The 20186-nt window shown below is 40.2% G+C and overlaps 1 protein-coding gene across 8 annotated transcripts in view; it reads left to right on the forward strand.

Annotated features, from left to right (window-relative positions):
• Positions 1-20186, forward strand: part of ZC3H13 (zinc finger CCCH-type containing 13) — a 48725-nt gene that overhangs the window by 4487 nt on the left and 24052 nt on the right. For 4 of the 8 annotated variants that reach the window (XM_087947796.1, XM_087947815.1, XM_087947807.1 and 1 more), the window contains exons 2-3: positions 11820-11945; positions 12849-12958. In XM_087947796.1, the coding sequence (XP_087803922.1) occupies positions 11829-11945; positions 12849-12958 (227 nt within the window). In that variant the 5' untranslated portion in view covers positions 11820-11828. The remainder of the gene's footprint in view (positions 1-11819; positions 11946-12848; positions 12959-20186) is intronic. The other 4 variants (XM_087947820.1, XM_087947798.1, XM_087947823.1 and 1 more) reach the window with 1 other exon arrangement.

Raw genomic sequence — 20186 nt, forward strand, 5'->3', positions numbered from 1 at the left:
ATGTATTTGATCATAGCATTTTTCTTAATCCTCCTAATGTAGCACAAGAAGAAATGTGAAGCTTTATGAAGCTGTCAGGCTTAATGGTTAACTAAAAAAAATCTTAGTTAACCTGCATTCACATGATATTAAAAATGTTAGGAAATATTTCAGATAAAGCTTTAAATGCCCAGGAGTATATGTAAGGGTGGGCTGCTGGGGGTTCGCAGGGGTTCGGGAGAGCCCCTAGCTAAGATTCTGTGCAGTTCAGAGAACCCCCAAATCCCACTCCTGGCTGGCTCCTCCCGTCTCACCCCTCCCAGGAGTCTCCATGCAGCCCGTTTTGGATGCAGGAAAGTGCAGGGCGTGCACAGAAGCTCAGGGACGGCAAAAAACAGGCCTTTTGGAAGTTTGGGAAGTCCAGAAATGGGCCCGTTTCCAGCTTCCAGAGAGCCTCCGGAGCCCAGAGAGGCCATTTTCGCACTCCCGGAGGCTTGGGGAAAGCCTCCAGAGTCCGGGGAGGGCAAAAATGCCCCTCCCCACCATGGTGCAGGAGACTGACGTGGCCACCCCCACCCAGCAATCAGGCAGAGAACCCATTGCTAAAAATTTTGAAGCCCACCTCTGAGTATATGTATCCAATCAATTTTAAAATCAAGATAAGTATTACTTTATTAGCACGGATTATTCTATGTATTAATACAAAAAGCTGATTCTGGACCAATGTAAAACTGGAATAATAATTAGATTAATTACAAAGGAAGATAGTACCAGATTTAGCTAACTGCTACATTTTTAATTTGGAGAAATTAATTTTTACTTACCTCAACTTAAAAACATGCTTTCTGAAGTAAGTCCTAGTTACAAATAAAAATAACGAACTTTATTTGTGTGTTGAAAGTAGAATGGGAGATGTAAATCCTGAATTATTTATATGGCTATCTTTAAGGTTGCCAAAGAGGATACATTAATACATTAGAAAAATTATATCTCATAGTTTTATATTTTTATATTTAACCCCAGAAAAGTGTCTTATAAACAAATGTTTGATATTTTTTCTTCTCTTGTGGACATATGATAACAATTTCAAAATTTGTAGGCAATGTTTTTGATGAAATAGATGTTGCTTTCCAAGATCAGGTTTGTTACGCATATTCAATCATCAGAATAAAAATATCAGCAAGCAAGAAATAATACAAATTATTTTTCAGAGTTGCAAATATTCGAACTATTTCTATTCATATAAGACTCAAGATGATCAAGTCGATTGCTGTGTTTGGAAAGGTTCTAAGAAAAACTTATTTACTGGACAAACAAAGCAGAAAAGACTACATGAGAAATCGTATGACTCTTAACTCTGTGCAGAGACCCAAATTTGTAATGCAAGTTGTATTTTGGGATGCATGTATGCTATATCTGACAGGTGTTCCTTAGCGTAGTTGTATTTTTTTTTTCTCTTGGATTCGTGCAACTTTCTTTGTAACTGGCCATGATATAAGAAGAGATGTGTGTGGATTAAAGTGTTCTAATTGCATGACCAAATATTGTTGTGCTCTTTAATTCCCCATCTCTGCAGCGTCCCAAGGACTTTAGCTCTTACACGAAAATAAAAACTAATCTTTAGAAATGTATCAGGATTTGTGTAAATGATGCATGTATAATGTGGATATGTAAATTATATCATTTACACGATAAATAATAGGCCTAAATAGTATCTTCAGAAAAATAAAAACAATTTAACTCAAAGAATATGTGAGTGCTAGTAGCCAAGGTATAATTTTTCTTTGAGTAACTAGAAAGTACATACGCTTTTTTTGCTTAAATCTATGCTTTTTTGCTTAAATATAAACCCAAGGAAGCAAGCGTTATTAATATATTATAAAATGGTAGCTTTTGATAGAGATAATTGTAAGATAAAACCAATATTTCTATTTGTTATTATATTTCCCTAATCAAATATTTCAGTGGAATTACTTTAGCTTGTTAGTGTTTTATAGTTATTATGCAATTCATGAAATTGGTATATATTTTCAATATTGTTTACTAAATTTAAAGCAGACATGCAGCAGATCACTAACAATTTAAGGAGAAGAAAAAAGTCTGATTTTGCAGTGCTGACAACAGACAAGCTTTAGTGTTTTACTTAGATAAATAAATTTTGTGTTGGTCTAAAATTCTAAATTGTCTTGCTGATTGAGGTGAAAGTAATTATGGGAGCAAAGAAATAGGGATAGAATTGTTCACTGAAATTCCTCTAAAACTTACAGATAAGGCATTCAGTTAGCTGCCTCTCTCTTCTATTGTTCCAGTGTTGTTTCATTTAATATTAGATCGGAAGATAAAAATGACATATTAAGTAGCCAGGTAATTCACTCTGATGTCATGGAGAACAATTCTTTTATTCATAACCAAATGATTTTTGAATATGTGAATAGTTTGAATATGTGAATTGTTGCATTTCTTGAAAAATTGTCAAGAAAATAGTGCTGCTCCCTCTTAAATACTTTTTCCATTGTCCAGTTTACTATGAACCCATGATTGCAATCACTTGCTATCATGGGAATGTCAAATAATTATTCAAATTATACTCCAAAACCCCTGGAGGGAAATGCAGCTGAATCATGCACATTCATTCATTAATAGGAAGCAATATAGTAGTTCATATTTTAACTTTCATTAGAAGAACATCTTACCACTTCTTTGATAAATCACAGTTTGTTAAATAAGGGAAAATGCTTCAGTTGACCTCCAAATTACATTCTTAACTCCTAGGGTCTCAATGTAAATTTCCTGCAGCAAGACTGTTTATTCCCACTTAATTCTTTTCGTATAAGCTTTAATATTTTTAAGTCTGCTGAGCAGATATTGGAGTGTATTAAATATTAATATTGGAGTGTATTCTCACTTACAAGTAAGTGAGAATACATTCCCCAATTTAAGGAATTCTTTTCCCCTGACCCCATTAATTAATTACTGAAATTTAAGGAATTAAGAATGAAAATAGGGGTAGTCCTCCAGTTATGATGGTAATTGGAAGTAGAATTTCCATTGGTAAGCAATGTGGTTGTAAAGCATGATTTCACATTACCATATTACAGTGACTGCAATCCTGGCATTCCTCATCGTTACCTGAATTCCACTGGTTATTAGCTGAGGACCCACCCATCCCAATCCAAACCTTTCTAGTCTTGATCCCTCCCACCTTCATACCTCAGTTCTTCCAAGGTAAAAAGGATTACCTCCCCTTCAGCTCCCATCACTGGTCCCTCTCCTCATCTGTGTCCTTTTGGATACCCTGCATTCTGCCTTGAGGGAATGGTGGCAAACAGTCCCTAGGATCATGCTGTTCTGATGCTTGTCATGATGCAGTTCAAGGGCATCTGGGTATATCATAGCTCTGGGGCTTCAAGAAGCACCTGGATAAAGCACACTGCTGTCCCAGCCTAGCTCAGCAGTGCAGTGTGATGTGAAGCCACAGCTATACCAGGAAGTCCCAGTAGTGCAATGCAAAGCTACAGTTGCCCTAGAAAGCCTCAACAATATGGCACAACTCTGCAGCCATCAAAGCCCCAGCAATGGAGCACGCAACTTCCCGGGAAACCTTAGCCACCCCAATCCTAGTCCCAGCTTCAGTTGCCCTAGCCACCCTGCGTACCTCTGCTTCAGTTGCCTCTGCCACCCAGCTTTCAATCACCACAGTTAACATTTGGTATCATCTTGCTCTTGTTATTGACCAGTTATGCCCATCCTGATCCTTTGCAAGGTAGCTGCTGGTCATCTAAGACCATCTTCCTTAAGTCTTGCTGGGAAATGGGCGTTGGTAGAAGTTACCGTGAACGCCCTTTCTATCTGTGCTGCGAGAGAGCCCAGGATGGGTTGACTCCTTCCTATGACGTCATAGCTGACTAAGATATAAAAGCCAGCCCTCGGGAGAGACCCCAGCTTTGGCAAAGATACTTAACAGACTGAAAGGTGTCTCTGAAAGCCCAAAATAAATACAGAAAGATGTCTTACCCTCTCCAGACAAATCAAGGGAGGGGCTGGGCTCTCTTGCAGCATAGATAGAAAGGGTGTTCACAATAACTTCTACCAATGCCCATTCTCCTCCATGCTGCATCGAGAGCCCAGGATGGGACATACCAAAGCTTGCATGTCCATGGGCGGGTCCTCGTCTGGCTCATCACACCGACTATGGAACCACTCGTTGAAGCACCCGTCTGCCGAAGGCTGCAGTCGCTGAGGCAAAAGCATCCAGACGGTAGTGTCTGATGAAAGGAGATGGGGATGTCCATGTGGCCGCACGACAAATCTCCTCCAAGGGTGCTTGGGTCGCCCAGGCAGCAGAAGTGGCTGCGCTTCTGGTAGAGTGTGCCGTCAGACCTCGGGGAACAGGAAGGGCCGCAGCTTTGTAGGCCTGCTCCATGCAAGACCTGACCCACCTGCTAATAGTAGGAGAAGAGGCCTTGTGCCCCAAGTGAGAAGGGAAAAAGGAAACAAACATGGCTTCCGACTTCCAGAAGGAGGAAGTCCGCTTAATGTATATTCAAAGAGCCTTTACGTCTAGCGTATGCCACTGCCACTCTAAGTCATGGTGCGGGAGAGGACAGAAGTCAGGCAAAACAATGTCCTGGGACCTGTGAAACCAGGTGTTAACCTTCGGAATAAATGAGGGGTCCAGACGAAGAACAATCCTATCATCGTGAAAGGAACAAAGGTCCTGTCTGATGGAAAGAGCAGCAAGCTCAGAAACCCTCCTGGCAGAAGTGATGGCAACAAGGAACACTACCTTCAGAGTCAGGAAACGGAGAGACACTGTTCTAAGGGGTTCAAAGGGGGGCTTTGTAAGGGCATTAAGGACCAAATGAAGGTCCCAGGAAGGATACCTGTGAACCACTGGTGGGTGCAGGTTGGAAGCCCCTTTCAAAAACCTCCTGACTTGAAGTGTGATGGGATAAGGAAGGAAGCGAACCCCATGAAAGGACTGAGGAGAGGGCCGCAACCTGCCTGTGTAAGGTGTTGGGGGCCAAACCTTTATCCAGCCCATGCTGAAGGAATCTAAGAACCTCTGCCAACTGGGCTGAAGCAGGAGAGAGACCCTCCCTAAGGAACCCTCGGGAAGGGCCTTCCAGGTGGCATCATAGATGCGCCTTGTAGAAGGTCTGCGAGATGCCAGGATAGTGATGATGACCCTTTCAGGAAGATCAGCCACCCCTAGCTGCTGCCGCCCAAGTGCCACATGGTCAGCTTGAGCCACAGGGGCTCCGGGTGAAGCAGAATCCCTTGATGAAGGGAGGTTAGATGGGCTGGGATCCTCCAAGGATAAGCCCCCAATAGGTTGACCAGGTCCGCAAACCAGGGCGTCCTTGGCCAATAGGGTGTCAGGAGGAAGAGCTCCACTCATTCCTCCAACATCTTCCGAATTACTGACGGAATGATGGGACGCGGGGGAAAGGCATAGAGGAGACTTTTGGGCCATCTGCACCGAAGAGCATTGGTCCCCTTTGCTCCCTGGCAAGGAAACCTGGTGAAGAATCTGGTGACCTGGGCGTTTTGAGGAGTGGAGAAAAGTTCCACCTCCGGTGTTTCAAATCTGAGGGAAAGATCCCTGAATAGAGACGGAGGAATGGACCATTCTGCCTGGTCGACTAGGCTCCTGCTGAGCCAGTCGGCCTGGGAGTTGTCGACCCTGGAGATGTGGTCCGCCGAGATCGATGACAGGTGTTTCTCTGCCCATAACCCCAGCCGTAGAGCCTCATGAGGGCTTTGGACCTCATCCCCCCTTGCCGGTTGACATGAGCGGCCATGTTGTCAGTAAGGACTAAAACATGAGAGCCAGTCACTGATTGCCTGAAATGCTTGAGAGCCAGAAAAATAGCTCTGAGCTCTAGCCAATTTATGGGAAGGGTCTGTTCCGATCTGGACCAAACGCCCTGAGCTATCTGGCCCTGCATATGGGAACCTCAACCCAGGAGGCTGGCATCGGTGGTTATCACTAGCCTGTCTGAGTCCCTGACAGGAGTCCCCTCCAGATAGATGGGGAATTCCACCAATTGAGAGATCTCCGGATTTGTGGCGGGAGTGGGACCTTGATGGATGAGTGGCTGGTTCCTGCTCGTTGGTAGGGAAGCAGGAACCATTGGAGGGCTCGGGAGTGGAGCTGAGCCCACGGGACGATGCCAATACAGGAAACCATCTTCCCCAGAAGTTTGGACAGCAGCGACAGGGGGACAATTTGATGTTGCTGGATCTGGCTGATGGTCTCTGCAAGGCTCTTTCCACGAGCTGGGGACAGGAAAACCTGGCACGACATGGTATCGATGACTTCTCCCAAGTGTTGCAATTTGGTTGTAGGAGAGAGCTGGCTCTTTTTGGTGTTGATGGAAAATCTGTGGCTCTGGAGACATGACAGGGTAATTTGCAGATCCCAATGGGCCGCAAGGATGGAAGAGGAAAGAATCAAAATGTCGTCTAAGTAGCATTGGATCCTCACTGGAATAGAATGCAGAGATGCCACCAATGCTGCCAGAACCTTTGTGAAGACCCTTGGAGCCGATGAGAGGCCGAAGGGAAGTGCTCGATACTGGTAATGGGTATTCTGATAACAGAAACGGAGAAACTGGCGATGATGAGGCCAAATTGGGATGTGGAGGTAAGCCTCAGTGAGATCAATGGAAGAGAGGAGGTTGCCCTCCCGAACGCTCTCTAAAATAGAATGCAGAGTCTGCATTTTAAATCACCTGTATTTTACAAATTGGTTGAGAAATTTTAGATCAAGGATGGCTCGCCACCCCCCTGAGGCTTTGGGAACGATGAAAAGGCAAGAGTAAAGCCCACGTCCCCGTTGAGATGGGGGAACAGGTTGAATAGCCCTGATTTCAAGAAGGTGCTGAATGGCCTGATTCATGAGGGCTTGCCTGGAAATGTTCCGAGACACAGGACAGATAAAAAAAAAATGGGGGTGGGTGGGGTTAGGAAGTCCAATTGGAACCCTGACCTAATAGTGCTGAGCACCCAGGCGTCCGTCGTTGACTCCTCCCATTTGGTGGCAAAGAAGGCTAGGCGACCTCCAATGGGTGGGGAGAATGAGGGATTACTTAGAGCGATGGAAGGAACGACCCCCTCCTCCCCGAAAGGGCCGTTTACCAGCAGAAGGTTGTTGCCTGCCAGATGCTTCCACCCGTTGGTCTTGGCATTGGGAGTATGGCCTGTGAGACCGGGGGAAACGAGATGAGGTCTCTGCTCGGAAGGCAGAAGGGTGATAAGGAGCAGGGCGATAGTCAGCTTTCTTCCCAGAGGAAGAGAGAATTTTATGTTTATCTCTGGTTTCGATGAGATAAGGTTCCAGAGCATCGCCAAAAAGCTTATCGCCTGCGAAAGGAACTGAAGCCAGCTTCCATTTTCGGCGTGACTCTGCCTGCCAATTTCGGAGCCATAAAAGTCTTCTTGCTGCTACAGAAGATGCCATGGCCTTGGATGCAAATTTGGCAGAATTGAGAGTGGCATCCGCAGTGAATTCCTCCGCTACAATAATCTTATTAAGGTCTTGGTGAGACCGAAGGTCAGAAGTAGGCAATCTAGTCTGGAGTTGGCGCAGCCACCGTATGGATGCCCTGGTGAAGAAGGATGCTGCTGTTGAAGCCCGAACAGCCCAAGCAGCAGCCTGGTGCTTGAGGGTCTGTTCGGAATGTTTATCATCCGGATTCAGGATATCTTCTGGCTCCATGGGAGTGCCAGAAGATGAGAACGAGGCCAGAACCAGAATGTCAACAGAAGGCACTGCCAGGGCATTGTCCAGAGCTGCGCTGACATTGTAGAAATGGTTATCTAGAGAAGATGGGCGAGGACCTGCCGAAGGAGAAGCGCACTGTTCCTTGACCATGTCCAGGAACAAAATGGGAGAAGTCAAAACCTCTGCATGCACTACAGGCTTGGAGAAGAGCGAATCCCCTTGGCTAGTGGGATTTCCTTGTGGCTCGGGAGCCACTTCCTCTGGCGACAGCTTGGCAGTGACCAAGGCCTTGCTGAGTAATGGTCTGAAGAGAGTAGATTTGAAGACCAATGCAGAGGATGTCTGCTCTGGGCGAGAATCCTCTTCCTCTGAAAGATTTTGGTCAAAAATCTCATCCTCTTCACACTCTGAATGAGAGGAGTAACTGTGTTCAGATGGTGAAGGCCTTCCTTCCTCATCAACCTCCTCCCATTCTGGTAGAGAAGAATGGACCCTGAGGTCCTGAGGCCTGTGTAAATCAGGATGATGAGACAAGGAACTCATAGTTTGAGAAGGGAGAAGGGCCTGAACCCTTTCCAGAGGTCGAAGGATTTGCTTGAAGCCTTCAGCCAATCCCTGCCTAATGGCTGATGAGACTACATCTTGGATATCTCTTGGTCTATGCTCAAAGGTAGAGGCCGAAGGCCCGCTGCTGTGGGAGTGAAGGTGGCTTCAGGCCTAGATTGAGGAGAGGTTTGAGGCCTGGAGGGAGGGGGAGGAGCATAGGGCACAGAAGCCTGTTGGAAATAAGGCCCAGATCTGCTTAAATCCTGAGGATCTGACTGTACAGCAAGAGCCTCAGGAGACCAGGATGGAGGATGGAAAGGCTCATAGATAACTTCTCCTCCCCTGGGAGGGCTTGGTTGGGGCCCACGAGTATCACCTGAAACATGCTGTAGTTGTACTCCCTTCTGTTGAATAGTTCTGTTGAACTGCCTCTCTAGAGCTGCATGACTGCGCTTCTCTGCCCTCAATTCAGCCTGAGTTGCCTTCTTAGGGGCTAGAGCCTTAGCTTTGATTTTAGCAGCCACCTCCCTCTGGACTGATTGGGTGCGTTGCCTACGTCTTTTTCTCCTATTGGCCTTAAGAGACTGTTCCACTGGGGGGGAAAGCTCTGCCAGAGCCTTATCTTGCTCCATTTGTAAAATAAAGGCTCTTGCGTTGGAAAGAAGCTGTTTAGAAATTTTTCTATTAAGCCCCTTAGGGTATAAATGGCCCTCGGGCTTACAAAATGGCCGCTCACCTTGTGGTGGAAGGCTTGAATCCAAGATGGCCACTGACTACAGGAAAACAAGCTCCAAGATTGAAGAATCGCTCCTTAGGCTATACAGAGCCCCGAGCGAAGTCAGCAAAGGAAAAACACAGCAACCAGCTACACGATCATCTGGCTTGAGCTCTTATCAGTTTGCCGATCCTGTTTACGATCCCTCCAAACTGCAGGTGTGGGGGAGGTCTGTAGACGCTGCTCAGCTTGCCTCCACAGAGCTCTGTAAAGCTGCTCCCAACGTTGCAGGGAGAGAGAGAGAGGGGGGGGGGAGATCAGAGACACAGCTACTGACTGAAAGGAGCTGAGTCAAAAGCTGGGGTCCTTCCCAGGGGCTGGCTTTTATATCTTAGTACAGATTCAGCTATGACATCATAGGAAGGAGTCAACCCATCCTGGGCTCTCGATGCAGCATGGAGGAGAACCACTGTGTGCAACTCTAGGAAGAAAACCTCATGTGGCCAGCAACTGCAGGCCAGGGAAGCTTGGTTAGTAGCGGGAACAAGAAGACAGAAGATCAGCTGCTAGCGTTGCAAGGACCATGGATTATAGGGGGCCAAAAGGTCATATATGAGGGGAGTTGAAACAACTCTATAGTCATAAGTGGGCTACCAAGTATCCAAATTTTGATCATGGGACCACTGCAACAGCCATAACTTCAGGGAATGTCATTAATCCTTTTGTTCAGTGCCACCATAATTTCAAATGGTCACTGAATGAATTATCATAACTTGAGAGGTGCCTCAAGTTTTAGTACTGTATAAATAATGGGATGAAATTTCCATGAACCTATTAAATTGTGTATTATTCTGAGTGAGATAGTTTTAAACTTCTAAATAATCATGCTGCTCTTTTTTACACTAATGTTGTATATGCAAAGTATCTGTTTGCAATTTGCACATGTTTTATAAATACCGTAAGCCAAATGATAAATATCTGAGTATGGTCAGTATGCCCCTTGATTACTGGATATTTTGCTTGCATATTGAAAATAAGTTCAATCCTTGTGTGTGGGAGGCAGGGGGGTTTATAGCTTTTGAAGTAAGATCTCTTAAAATCTTTCTACATTTATTTGGACCTTTGCCTTAGCCATGGTACAAAACATGACCAAATAAAGCACAGTTCAAATTTTTCCTCTTCTTTTCCATACAAAGACACTTGAAAATAATAGAATCAAATTGTATATAGTGAGGACCTGTGTAGATATAATGTCATCTCTTTCCTGATGTACTCCTTTTTACCGAAAAATCTTTAGGGGCTTCAGAATAGAAGAAAATATGTATTTATTTCTATAGCGTTGTATTGAATTGGGCCTCAATCTCTGTTTATTGCAGTATGACAAAATTTAAAGATAGAACATTCAGTTTACATTATAACTAAATTTTATACCGATTCCATTTGTTATATATTACAGTAACTGAGTCAAATTGTTATTGTGATAATGGAATATTCAGGGTATGTATTGGTGCTGATTTTATTTCTGCTGATGTTAGAAATACCTTCAAATGATTTGTAAAAATTTCAGGTTCTTTAATTTGATTTTTCAAATCATATATGCAAAGAATGCTAAGCCAAATCTAAATATTTTTAACCGGTTAATTTTAGGGATTATCTAATGTAGGAAGAATATCAATTTACAATAATTTAGAGTTTGGGGTATCTTTCAGATCTCTTAATTTTGTAGCACAGTGCTTCTCACTTTCTTGCCTTTAGCCATATTGAATAATAGTTCCTAAAATGCCTAATTGCTGTGTATCGTTTTTTGGCTAGAAGTTCCTATAATCCAACACTTTGCAGGCAATAGAAATAGGGCATTACTTTAACTAGTGATCAAGGTAATTCCTTGAATTAGAGATGCTGCTCGCCTTTAATAAAAATACAAAATAAAAACACAGCTTAAAGCGAGAAAGGTTCAGAACATATTAGGATTTCAGATGGCTTTCACACAGACCTTGTAGGATATGCCTGAACAATTTTTTTTTACTAGATTTAACATTTATTCTCTGGGTGGGATTTAGCAGTGATTCTTTGTATTTATCCTGTAACATGTTGCTAGCATGATCACATACTTTAAACTTTAAATTTCCTAGTTTATTTCAACAGCACAGTAGCTTTGATTTCCAGCTGAGATTGATTTATATTATAATTGAAAAATTCATTGAAGTTTTAAAGAGTATGTGTTATAATGACTACTCAAGAGGAAAGAATTTTGCACCAATCTTCCCCCTCTTTTTTTTTTTTTTTTTGCATTTTGTAAAAACGCAGAGAGTGAAGGACATTCAATAATGGTGGAATTGCTCAAAACTGAACACGAGAACTTTGAGAAATTCCACACTTTTGCAAGATTTGGAACAGTTTATTCATTCTGTGTACAAGTACATATCATTAAAATCTTGTACAATGTACTAAATAATGTTCTGCCCTCCTTATCTATCATGAGAAATTTTGGGGACGGTACAATGAGTTAGAGAATAAAAAGGAGAAAGAAAATAATAGTTTGCATGGGCTGCCTTCCTCTGAGTGAGCTACCTTCAAGTTGTGTCTTTCAACCCAACACTGTGTACCATTTATAAGAATATTTTGGGTTTTTGTGAATAGTTGGTATAAAGATGGATTCCTCATCTTGGAATGTTCACTAATGAATGGATTAAAATATTCCTTTGAAATAAAATTCTGTATTTGCTACTTTAATAATTTCTACAGAAAGTTCTGAAAATTAATAGTGTTAACTAATTTTTTTTCCCTATGAGTTCAGTTGCATAGTTCAACTTGAGAATTTTACAGTGTTGCTTTTTTTTTTGGTTGAAGTAGTACAAAATGTCAAAAATTAGAAGGAAAGTCACAGTGGAAAATACCAAGACCATATCTGATAGCACATCGAGAAGACCCAGTGTGTTTGAAAGACTTGGACCCAGCACTGGAAGTTCTGCGGAGGTGAGTCCAAAAGTATTCTTTGTTCTTAACGGTACAATGAGTTAGAGAATAAAAAGGAGAAAGAAAATAATAGTTTGCATGGGCTGCCTCGTAACTCTCATAAGCCAGAGATTATGGCAGGGAATGCTTTTCTCTTTTTTTTCTAATAGAGTATGTCACCTTATTGGGTTAATGGGAATGCTATAAACCTATAAAGACTTTCTTATCTTAGACTGATATATTACGAACTCTCACATTGTTTCAAATGGGATAAGATGAAGAGGAACATCTTTGTTCAGTACTTGTTCCTGATTGAATAAATGTTTGTGTCCGTAGTCTAAACATATTTGATTTCAAAAAAACAATCCCCTAGTGAAGAAGTGGCTCTTAGCTTTTTTGTTGATGTTGTGCCTCTATGTAATGGGGTTTCTTTAAATATTTGAAGCCATCGGGATAACTTTCTTGGATGCAGCGCACCATGTTTAGCTCTGCTGACAGCTGGATTATTCAAACTGGTTTAGAATGCTGCAATTGGATATTATCTATTTCCAACTCTGATTTTCTCGGTCCAAATCCCCCCATATTTGCAGGATGAAGCATGTGGATGGGTGAATTGTTTAGCTAAAAACAAGACAAATTCCAACATTTGAATGCATGCCTCACATTTTTGGTGATACATGTCTTGCTCATGGTCAGAAAAAAACCACCTTATCTTTTAGTTGTGGGTGAGAAGAGATCTTAGTTCATGTCAGTATACCTTGAAATGACTTCTGTTATCCAACATCTGGTAATGAGCACTGTCAGATTTTGCACTAGATAATTGTTTGGTTAGAATGATATGTGGAATTATTTATTCTATGAGTCTTCACGCAAGCAGTATTCCAACATTAGTTTGAAATTCACCCAGTAATGTCTGTCTCTTAGACACAGTGCCGTAACTGGTTGAAGACTGGCAACTGCCTCTATGGGAACACATGTAGATTCGTACATGGCCCTTCACCACGAGGTAAAGGCTTTAGCAGCAGTTACCGAAGGTAAATGAAGAACTCAGCTTCATATTCAAATGCTCTTTCAAGCTGTTTTCTTGTCATCTTAAAAAAAGTACAGTGCAATGATGTGCTTTATAAAGAACATATTTTGGAAATATTGCTATTCCCTGACTTTTTGAGTGTTGATCCTGAAAATCAAAATGTTTTTGTTACTGGTTAATTTCTGCTTTAATAAATTTACCAATGATAATCAGAAGTGAAAAAAAAATTATTGCAGTTTTGTTTTGCTCAAATTCTCTCTGGTAGGTGATTAAGACAACACCAAATTCTCAATCTCTCTTCATAAAATTTTACGCCTGGCAGTGTGATCAGTAAATAACTATGCTTTCACGCTTTTATGACAAAATTATTTTTCTAGTTGTCAGTATAAAACAAAAATGACATACATGACAAGTTTATTTTCATTAGTAACTCATGAAATGCTTTGGCCTTACGTTTTGTTTAGCTAAAATGTATGTATATAGCCTGGAATCCCAATTAATTCCTTCCACTAACAGATTTGCATCAGGTGAGATGGAACAGTAGCTAATTTTTGCTGTTTCCTATACTTTTCCATACATTTTCTAAGTTTGTTCATGGGAACAGGGATTGGAAGACAGATTTTGAGGTATGAAAAAGTAGTTTATAAAAGAACTAGACTGCAATCCTATAAACTTTTGCGAATAAGTCACATTGCATTCAAGGGGCTTACTTTGGGAATTATTATTGCAAAGAAAGTGATTATGATTCTTTCTTTAGTTTCAGAGGAAGCATGATGGTACTACAGTGTAACTAGCAAACCATATTAGTGGAAAATTTAGGCCTTACATGCCACAAATGTGGGGTGGTTGAGGATAGGGTTTCTAATCAATAAGACAGGAGACGTACTCAGATACATTTCAGGTTTACAGAAACATATAAACATACAGTATGTTTACAGAAACATATAAAAACACCTAGGAGAATAACCACTTTTCCCTCAAAAGCAAGGAGAGTACCTAAGTTGAAAAAAAGAAAGAACAAGTAAAGATAGTTCTTGAAGTTAGGCTCTTCAATTAAGTCTCTAGTTAGTTAAACCAGAATAGTTCCTCGGTGGGGAAATGGAAACACCTTAGAAGGAAATCAAGAAAAGAGGGAGTTAAGTGTTGGACAGGATGGGAGCAGAAACAGGTGGAGGAAGCACAAGATGTTTAGAATAGGAATGTGAAATTAAAGTTGGTGAATAGACATTAATCTGTCATCTAAATTGTATACAATTTATCACACAATCTTTTCTGAAAAATCACTGAGATTGCATACTTAAATTCATTCAAGAAACAAGCTTGATTTTATATATTTTTTACTTATAGTTTTATCGCTTTTTAAAATAATGACTAGAAGCATAAAGACAAAAATGCAAAATGCAACAAAAAAGAAAACATATAATATTTAATTATGTATAATGTGTATAATCACAAATGATATGTTATGATTTTATATTGCTTGTGGAATAGTTAATAAAAATATTAAGTACTAATCACTGCTCTTATTGCATAAGTATAAATTGATAAATAGATATTGTAGAAATAAGAATCCTCAGTGAAATTTGGGGATTGATGCTATAAAGTCTAGACTGATGACCGATCGTGGTGAATTGATTTTAAAGTAAAGCAGTTCAGATCAATAAATGAAATCATTCAACACTATGAGGACGAAATGATTTAAAATAAATCCCATTGTAATATCTGCAGTTCTCATTATCCACAGTTCTTCTGAGTACACATATTTTTTGTCATATGGTAATTAATGCATTTCATGAAGAAGTACATTTTCTAGATTGGAGAAAGACAAGACTTGATTTCTGTCCCTCCCCCGCAAGCATGTAATTCTCTTGAACTCTTTAAATAATTAAATCATCAAATATTAAATAGTCATTAAATCTTTGGGGAAAGACTTGTGAACTGCTTCAGCCTCCTCCCAGTGTGATTTCTGTCCTGTTTCCTTCTCTTATTTACAATATTGATTGGGAGCATAGGAAAATTTGTATAGTCCTGTTATTTATGGATATTAAATGAATGTAGAGAGTAGAATAGAGATGGGGATCTTGTAGCCCTCCAGTTATTGAGACTCCAATTTTATCTTCTGTCCATAAAGTTAATAGTCAGAGATGATAAAAATTTTAATCCAATAAAATCTAGAAGGAAATCATGTCTCTCAAAATGTTTGGGGAAATCAAATGTTAATACTGTTAATTAAATAATCCTGTATATTACATGTTATATTATTAATATATATTATATAGACAGACGTGTGTCTGAGTGTATGCGTACTGACAGAAACAAATACTATGCATACACAACCATATATCTTTATATACTTTCTTACAAGATAATACTCCATTCAGGTGGGAAAATGATTCTCTTTTTACAGGAATGCCTGGATAAGACCTTTTTCAGCAGCCCTTAATTGTTTATTAATATTTTTTATTAATACTGCTGGTTTTTAATATTTATAACATTTTTATTGTCTTGGCTCTTACATGTAGTTGTTTGGTTTTTTTGTCTGTAAATCATTCCAAGAGCACATAGCATTTGGACCAGATATAAATAGAATAAATAAGAATCTTCCTTTAGTATCACGATAAAATAAATGTATTCATGAAATTATATAAATGGATTATTATAGACCAGGGGTGGGCAATTATGGACTTCAACTCCCAGAATTCCTGAGCAAGCATGGCTTGCTCAGGAATTCTGGGAGTTGAAGTCCATAATTCATAAAAGGGCCATAGTTGCCCACCCCTGTTATAGACTCATGTTTGTGTGTGGGCTGCATTAAGCTCTATGTAACTAACTTAAATCTTGAGTAAAAATCTATTTAACTTTTTGTTTTCATCTGTATCTCAATTTCCTAAGGATATGCACTTTTTATTTATTTTTAAAATATAACTCATTTGAGGGCCTGGTGTACAGGGATAACTCTAGGTAATGTTTTTCTGCTATGCTTTTCCTGTTAAGAATGTAGACTCAGTTCAATTGGGAATAAATCAATAAAACAGGACAGGTAGGAAGAGTGAGAAAAAGGCTACCCATGCTGGGGTAAAACGCAATTCTATTTTCATTCAAAGAGGCAGAGATGGTGCTCTGCACATTCTGCCAATATACTTGTTTGATAGGCTGTGAAAAGTGTAATGAACTTGTAGAGGAAAATTAAAACCTTTTTTTCCTTTTCTGCCTCCTTTCCCAATGAGCTTGACCAAAATACTGGTGTTCTTCTAGCTGTTATGGGGAAACAGTTACTCTGAAAAATAATGATGGGGGAGTTTTCTTGACTAGCTGTGTGCAAAAAACTGAAATGTTTTAAATTTAAAATACCAGTCCTATCTGTTTTGAGAAGTGTTTTGTGTTTAGAATAGCCTAGTTCTCCTAGTTCAATACTGAATGTTTCCAATTGTTTTCAGTTCTTATCAACATTATCTCACTTTCCCCTTTAGCAGCCTTTTCCCACAGGATAATTGCTTATCTTGTTAACAAGATAATTGCTTATTAACTTACTATTGAGAGGATAAAATTAGCAAATGCATGGGAATCCATTTTAATATTTCTAACTACATTAATTTAATATCTTTTAAATTATAAATAGAATCTTTATCTTAAACAATAGCATAAAATAGCACCATTATTTAATTTTCTAAAGTTATATCTTCTTTAAACATCTGGATTTTCTGCTTCATTTAAGTCCTTGCCCTGCTGCAATTTAATATTTGTTTAATATTTGTCTTACTATACCTCAGGGTATAGTTACTATACCTCAGGGTATAGTTGGGCTAAATCTGAATGTCAAAATAATAAGCATTTATATCTCATATTCAAAAAAGTAATGTGCATTTTCCTATTAGTTCATCCTTATAATGGAAGAGTAAGGTTGGGATACTGTTTTTCCTACAACAATATGGAGAATTTGTAAATTACACATTAGCTTACATTGACTTTTTTTCACAATAGACAACTGCAACTAACTATTTTTTCTTGTTGGAAAAAAGATTCCGGTACATTTTTAAAACTAGAAGTAAATACTTTGAATATCACATAAGAACAAAATGAGAATGGTAGCAAACTAGGATGTGCCATTGAGTGATAAATAAAGAGTGAACATTCCTTGAAAGTATTTCTATAGGCAGTTCCTGGATAAAGAACAAGTTCTTTTCCTAATTCTGTATTTAATTGGAAGTTGTATGTGAGTTGGAACTGCCTATTACTAAAAATGGTGGACAGTGTTCCCCTTCCTCAAGCTGACGAACTGCTGACGCCATGCAGTGCTTTCAGGATCTGCTGAAAACAGGCTTTATATTAAAAACACACAGCTTTCTGAAAGCATTGTGTGATTTCAGCAGTTCATTGGCTTGAGGAAAGATAACACTACCATTTTTAATTATAGACAGCCTGTTCATATGTAGTGGTGGTTCTTAAGGCAGATGTTCCTAACCCAGGGACTGCCTGTTATTTTTTGATATTTGAAGTCTTTAGATTGCCAATATTTGCTTTCAGGCAAAATAGATATGGTATATGTTGCATTCTCTTTCTATCTGTGGAAAACACCCATATTTTTGTATATTAATTTTTATTACAGTTTAGATAAGCTCAGTTATTCAAGCATAGGAAAAATGCGTGTGAGTTGCAGATGCTTTGTGATTTTGAGATATAGATCAAATTTAATCTGTTTGTCTTTGTTGCGTAGCTATACATGTGTGTATGTGTTTCAAACTGGGTATATACCGAGTTTTCAGTAGTTAATGTAGACAAAGTGACATTGAATATTCCCTCAGATTTGAATTCAAATCTTCTTCAGATTTGAAGATGCAGAAAAAGAAAGATACTAATTGCTCGAAGTTATTGAGGTGATTAGTTACTGCAGGCATCCCCCAAACCAGGTTTTTTTTCAATGCAACTGATTATTTGTAAATATTAGGTACTTAAACGTAAAACTGCTTCTCTGTATTACTTACAATATTCTGTAATTTCAAATATGTGGGGAAATTTTTTGTTGAAATAAGTAACAAATCTGTAATCTATCTGTTTCTAATCTGTGTCTTAATTCTAACTTGATATATACCCTCTTTAGAGAGCTTACATATCATCTCTTTATTTTTTATTTATTTATTGAATTTATATTGCTGCCTATTCGCCCATGGCGACTCGAGGCAGCTTACGGAATGTAAAACCATATTTAAAACAAAAAAAACCAATAAAAACTAACAAAAAGAATCAAATAAATTAATAAAGTACAATAGAACAAAATCTGGAAAAAAAATTTCCCCCAACTTCCCCCCCAATGACAGCAGATCACACGAGCCATTTGATGGGCTCTATCCCGCTCTGGGTTCCCCAGGCCCACTGGCAGAGTACTAGTGAGTACCAAGAGTATTAGTGAGGGGGCCATTCTAATCTCTGGGGGAATGATGTTCCAGAGAGAGGGAGCCACCATGGAGGAGGCCCTTCTTCTGGGTCCCACCAGATGTATCTCCCTCAGGGATGGGACCTGCAACATTCCCTGCCTCCCTGCTCTGATGGTTCGGGTAGATGTGACTTTTATACCAAAGTATTTTGTGTGCAATTGAAGGCAGTTCCTTTGATTGTTAGAAATGAATGCCCGCATCTTTGTGCTGGCAGAAAAGAACTCCTAGTAGATAACTTACTAGGACTTCGGCAGCCCCAAAATCTTGTAATCACATTGTTTTCCTAGATGTAGCAGTCTGTTTAGCAGAAAGTTGATGTGTGGCAAATTCGAAAATTAGGGAATAGCCATATGTGATCAGGATTCCCTCTAACTAATGTTGGATGTGAACCAGTCATGGAATATATTTATTTATTAAATTTCTATGTCACTCATCTAATTGATACAGCAACTCCGGGTGATTTACAATGTAATAAAAAGTACCCAAAACCATTAAAATTACAAAAAAATATTGAGTAGAAAAGTGAAAAACCGAGGTGTTGGGTGGCCGGCGGTGGGGATCTTCTCTGCTTGATCAGTTGCCCCAAACATAGCAGACCCTTGCTGGGCCCCCAGACAAACCAACAGAGCCAATTTTTTAGGCTCTTGTAGAAGGCCAGGAATGTGGGGGCAAACCTTATCTCAAGAAAATATTCCAGAGGGTGGGGGCCCCAGCAGAAAAGGCTCTTCTTCTGGACCCCACAAGCCAAAATTCTTTAGCCACTAGAATCTGAAGAAGGCCCTTTCTGCTGGAACAAGAGGGGCTGCTTCCATTGGGGTGAGGCAGTCCCCCAGATAGGCTGGACCCATGCCATAAAGGTCTTATAGCAGTGTCACATGTACCACCCGAGGAACTATCCATGCCACTGCATTCTTTTCCAGTTGTAGCTTCTGGATACTCTTCAAGGATAGCCCCAGGTAGAGCGTATATATTGTCACATGAAGAAAAGTTACTGCAGTGAAAATAATACTTGCGACCTATAACATGCTTTCTACCTATGACTAATAACAGTGACATTCAGAACACTACTCCACTGTTGTTGTTTTGCCTCTCACCACCCTTTGCTGTGTTGTTGCTGTCTTAACTAACTGCTGTGTCTTTCTTCTCTCAGGCAACTCCACATAAGCATAGAGTTACAAGAATCCTATCTGGTCAGCTCCTTCACATCTATAACTTGTCAAAGAAATAGAAATGAAAGAGATTTTTAAGATGCAAGAATTGACAGACTAGACCAGGGGTGTCAAACTCAAGGCCCGCAAGCGAGATATGGCCCGCAGTGTGGTTGGATCTGGCTCGCAGGGCCGTCCTGCTTTACCCAATGTGAAGAGGAAAGATCAGGCCAGTGTGACTTCGGCCTGATCTACCCACTGCAAAGAAAGATCAGGCCAATATAGCTTCAGCCCGGCCTATGCAGTGCGAAGAGGAAACATGCCAGCAATTTGGGGAGTGGCATCAAGCTGGCCACACCCATCCAGTAGGGCATGGCCACCTGGTCCCCAAGGTCAACCACAGCCCTGATGCAGCCCTCAATGAAATTGAGTTTGACACCCTTGGACTAGACAGACCCAATTTTATCAGGCTAAATAAAATAAATACTATGTTTAAATAAATGAGAACTTATCACCGAGTATTAATGCAGTGACATATAAATGGCAACATACTCATCATTCAGTATATTTATCCATCTCTGGGATATTGCTATTACTGCAGTTTTCTAATTCTCTGGAGTTTATTATTTGCCATTAACGGTGACCAAATGAT

The sequence above is a fragment of the Notechis scutatus genome, chromosome 1, assembly GCF_049901735.1.
Source record: "Notechis scutatus isolate UNSWTSFEM ecotype Mainland chromosome 1, rNotScu1.2, whole genome shotgun sequence".
Classification (NCBI taxonomy): domain Eukaryota; kingdom Metazoa; phylum Chordata; class Lepidosauria; order Squamata; family Elapidae; genus Notechis; species Notechis scutatus.